The following is a 5,315-nucleotide window of genomic DNA, read 5'->3' as shown; positions in this document are numbered from 1 at the left end:
TGAAATTGGATTCTAATTTTATTTCCTGTCAATCAACCAAACAATCAACCAAATAGACTATGGAATTAGATTACATTTCCTGATAGATTTCAATTCTTTGAGAGATTGCAATTCCTTCGTAAACATTTTGCAAACCATGTGTCACCTAAATTTTGTGCATTGGATGGTGGAAACTCATTCTATCAGCGAATGAGTAAGAACATTTATGAGCAGTGGCGGACACTTCAAGAAAAACCAAGGGTTGCATAAAAAATTTTAAGAGTTGCACTACTAGAAAAAAATAAATAAATAAATAAACTCATTTTCAAAGGTAGTTTTCATCACAAAATCGTCATTAAACCGACAAATTTACACTAAATTCATACTTATCAGACTTTGTGATGGATTCGTGATGGAATTGTGACGGATTTCGACGAATTTTCCCTAAATTTACATTTGACGAGAAAATTTGAGGGATTGCCCATACTACATACTTGATCCACCTATGTTTATGAGCGTTTACATACGAACAATATATATAAGTATATAACTCGATAGAAAATGAGTGAATTACTTTCTTTGAAATTTTTTTTATTGATTTTTGTCACTCCAATGCTTTATAAGTTATTGATAATCTATAACATAAAATTTATAAGATGTTTACATTTTTCAGCTTTGATCAAGCAACGTTGATAATCAACGTGATAATCAACGTGAGATGTGAGTTGTAACAAACTCAGCCGTTTAATTATCTTTTCTCAAGCAACGTTTCAATTCAGTGCGTGAGACAATTGCCACAAACTCCACACTCAACTTCACACGCATTCTTTTATCAAGGAGTTGTTACTGTTTTTTTTTTTTTTTGAAACTATTTTATCTACAGAAACCATAGAAAGAGAGAAGGATACTAAAGTATTTTAGAGTAAATAACTTAAAGCAATTTTTAGTGATTAATTAAAATTTGACATTACAAATACTATGTAACATCTGCATCTATTGTGAAATAACAGTTTAAATGTTTATTTAATTGAGATTTATTAAATTTATACTTTATATAAAGGGTGGGATTCAAACTTAATTAATAAAACTGATAAGAAACTGAGGCACGGTATCTTAATAGTTTTATTGCAAATAAACATTCATTATTAACTATCAAAATATAACAAACATTAGTACTCGTGAGAGTAAATATGATTAATTCTATTTTACCTGTTTTTTTTAATCAAATATGTAATTTCCCAACAAAGATTTCTTTAAAACAAATAATATTAAAAAAAAAAAAAAAACTAATCATTTCTATATAATTAAGCTCCAAACCACAAAATAAGTAGACAAACAACAAGAAAATGAACATTATACATATAACAGTTAATTCATATCAATCTAAATATTGTGTTAATTATTCCTCTTACAAGAGTACATTGTAAATACAAATTTAAAAATTCAACATAATTTATTTACCCCACCCCCGAACATACAAAAATAGAAAAAAATGGAAGAAAGATAAGAAATAGATTATATAAATTAATCCAATCTTTTGTGTAATTATATTGTTATGTAAAAGATGATTAATTACATAAATAGCTAGTAATCTTGAGCATAGAAATCAATAATTTCCCTGAGATTAAGCTTGAACAATGATGATACATCATTATGCATCAACCATAACATATGCTCAAACAAAATGGCATCCACATCTACATACAACACCCTCTTCTTCTTCTGTTGATCAACCATCAATCTTGATGATGATGATGACGACGACGACGAGTGTTTCTTCTTGTTCTTCACCAAATCAATCAAAACCCTAAAAGGATTTTCATCTAACACAAAAGGGTCCACCAAAAACTCCTTCTTTTCCTTCCCTACCACCACTGTGATCGGATCATCTGAGCCAACAAAGAAGTCATCAGTTAGCTGCCGGTAACCTAGCAGGTGGCCGGAGCAACGGCGGCTCAAGATTGAGACTGGTAGAACCAAGCAATCCATTTGTAGGAGGAGAGGCGATAATGGGTGTATGTTTGTAAGTGAAAAGAGTGTGTATGTATGTATGTATATAGGTGTTTGTTCTAAGGTTTTTGAAGGTGGAAGGAGTCAAAGTTTTCTGGTTTTCTGAATTTAAAATGAGGTGGTGAAAGGTGGAGTTTGTATGGTAGTAGTTGAATATGCCAACCAAACGGCTAATAATGGTGTGACAAAGGAAACAACATGTAACTAGTTGTCGATGTTTGCTAGTTACTCATATGTAGCCGTTGGGAGCTAGTATATATATATATATATATATATATATATATATATATATATATATATATATATATATATATATATATATATATATATATATATATATATATATATATATATATATATATATATATATCGAAAATGTATTTTTATTGAAAATTGTGAAGCTGGAAAGAGCGTAGGAGGAGCGTGTGGGCCTTTATTTTCTATGGATTTCACGAGAAAGACTTTTTTTATTAAAGTTTTTTTTTAAAGTTATTAGTTTTAGAGTAACATGGTCGACGTTTGTCGTTTGCTTTGGTTTCGTCCCAAAGAATTCCTCTCTTTTTTTTACTATGTAAGTATTAAGATGTATTTATGCATTTAATCCTTCTTTAGAGTTTTGAGAGCCTCGATTGAATCTATTAAGCCATTATTATAAATTTACAATTGTGTTAATAATATATGTCTTTATTAATTATTATTATTATTTAGTGGTGGGACAATCCAACTTCCACCGGTCATCCTGTACAAGACTTGGTAATGTATTGTCATCGGCTTCACCAGCTTCCACATTTGTATATGATCCTTCTTTTCTAGTTGTATTTTCCCGGAAAATTGTTTTATGTATATATTTTTTAATTTATTTTGTACTTGACAAAGGATTTTGCATCCGAAAAGTGTGCAACCAACATTTTACGTAAAAGATTGTCATTGAACAATAAGTGTGCATATTTATGTTTCATTTGCTTGAATTGTTTACATCTTACTTTCATTTACGACAAATTATTATTGAAGTGATATCTTACTTTAATTTATGACAAATTACTATGAAAGTGATATCAATTGTGCTAGATTTTAAAGTAAAGCAATAGAACAATAAATATTCATATTTTATATCACATACTCTCTAAGATAAGATGGATTTTTATACTTAAGCAACATGAACTACTGAAAAGGAAATCAAGTCATAAAATTTCACCATTTGTCACTCCCAATCAATTTATTCTTTGAAGTAGTTCCTGCTATACAGTAATCGAATATGTAATAAAATGGAACATTATGGTGGAATGAAAAAAAAATGCTTTGGTTGACATAGAAAAAATGAACGAAGCTTTCATCAAAGAATGTGATATCTTTTCTGATTTTCATTTATGGGGAGCGGTTTCTTTTTTCACTCATTCTATGAAAGAAATGATATATATTTATAATTATAAATTATTTTTATTCATATAGTTTTTAATAGTATTCATATTTTTAAAATTTTCAAAACTTCAATAAAATATATTTATTATTTATTAAAAACTAAAAAAATATATAATTACATTTCAAGATTTCAATCTTTTATAATTTTTTTTAGATTACATATAATTCTTTTTAGACTACTTGAAAACATACAACATGTATTTTGAATCAAATAAATATATAAATATATTTATATACAATTTATTTTACCATATATTATTATTTAATTAAAGTTTATTATTATAATGCAAAATTACATAAATGATCCATGTGGTTTACCATAAGTCACAACTTCAGTCTATGCTAATTTCTTTTACGAACATTGTCCCCATTTTGGTTGATCATGTTGTTTCATTTTGTTACAAATTTGATCTAAAATTACTATTATACCATTTTCAATTAAATTTTCTTTTTTCATTTATATAGTTTTACATTAAAACCACCTTGGAATTTTATAACCATATAGAAAGCACGAGAGCACAATAAAAAAGAATATGGTCCAAAGTCCCTATTTGCGAATCACATGTAACACACAAAAGAGAATCCATTTCAATATCATGTTGTCTAGATTGACCATTGTTCGGAGTTATTCAACTTCACTCTCCAAGCCAACAAATTTTCCTTGATAAGAACCAAGTTGTTCCATCTAGGAGATTCTCTCACAACTAAAGTCGATTTGTTAGTCAAACACCTAGCCGAAGACAACATGTAATCACTTGTTCAACACCCCCTTTAAGCTCTTAGTGCACACAAGTAGGCTAAACATCAATCAGTAACCTTTACTAAAGGAAAATGACATTGTAGCCCTACAATCTATTTCACATTTGCCCATTCAGTCACTTATGTTATTTCCGTGCCTTTTAGGGGAACAAAGTTGGTTTTGTCGGGTCGAATAGGACCTTTTGTAAAAACTGAAGGGGTAAACCAGTCATCTAAAACTCATTTGACCAGTTCACGCTTTCTATTCGTCTATTAACCAGTTCTTATCCATTTGACTACTTCTTCTTCCTTCTTTTTCTCCGTTTCTTCTTCTTTTTCTTCTTCTTCTTCTTTATAACATCCTAAAATATAAGACTAGCTTCTTAAATTAATAAAGTAAATAAATGAAAGATGATTTATTTAATTAAATCATTAAGGAATAATTATATCATTAGTTGATATGGAGTTTAGAATGTTCAAAGTGAAAATAATAACATTTTAAAGGTTAAAGGGATAAAATTGTCAAGTTAGCAAAATGAGTTGACCAAAGGGTTGACTCAAATAGTGGAAGGGACTACCAAAGTTATAAAATGGAGGGAGAGGGACTTCTTATGTCAAAAACCTTAAGTTAAAGTCATAAATATTGTGGTTTAGTGGGCTTTAGCCAAAAGATGTAAACTAGAAGGACCAATAGTGAAAATATTAGGAAATAAGATGCAAGCCTCCTTCATTATTCTTCTTCAGATCGTGTTTTGCAAGGGAAGAACTCCCTAACGGCGATTTGATCTTAAGAGCTCCTAGGTTTGAATCAAGCACGTTTTGAAGCATTCAAACAAGAAGGGAAACAATCAAAGGCTAATGAGGTATAATCTCTCCTCTATTACTCCTAAATTTCAAGTTCAATTCTTGGAGAAAACACCAATGTCGAATTTAGCTTCTTCACAGGGTTAGGGTTTTGGTTTATAACCTCCCTTGAGTAGTTTTGGTGATTCCAATCACTATATTTGAAGATTTAATGATTTGGGTGAAAATCTTCATGAACCCTAGAAATCTAAATTAGGGATTTCATGTTATATGTTAAATTGGAATGGATTCAATGACCTAGATGATGTTTTATGACAATGAATCCAATTAGAATACTCAAACACATCCATGATTGTAGAATGTTG

The 5,315-nt window shown here is 29.4% G+C and overlaps 1 protein-coding gene across 1 annotated transcript; it reads right to left on the bottom strand.

The window, feature by feature from the left end:
• Positions 1-1,341: 1,341 nt before the first annotated feature.
• LOC145119035 (uncharacterized) lies at positions 1,342-2,224 on the bottom strand. Its single transcript, XM_079054680.1, has one exon. The coding sequence runs from the start codon at positions 1,966-1,968 to the stop codon at positions 1,564-1,566; it is 405 nt and encodes a 134-aa protein (XP_078910806.1). The 5' UTR covers positions 1,969-2,224; the 3' UTR covers positions 1,342-1,563.
• Between the last annotated feature and the right edge of the window lie 3,091 nt (positions 2,225-5,315).

This window comes from Lactuca virosa, chromosome 6 (genome assembly GCF_052849685.1).
Source record: "Lactuca virosa cultivar CGN04683 chromosome 6, Lactuca_virosa_CGN04683_v6, whole genome shotgun sequence".
In the NCBI taxonomy this organism is placed as follows: domain Eukaryota; kingdom Viridiplantae; phylum Streptophyta; class Magnoliopsida; order Asterales; family Asteraceae; genus Lactuca; species Lactuca virosa.
Note: the sequence above shows the minus strand (reverse complement) of the source record. Positions and strands in the feature narration are given on the sequence as shown.

What these genes read in the sequence shown, in the direction of transcription:
- LOC145119035 (XM_079054680.1), bottom strand. Translation starts at nt 1,968, where the DNA reads ATGGATTGCTTGGTTCTACCAGTCTCAATCTTGAGCCGCCGTTGCTCC.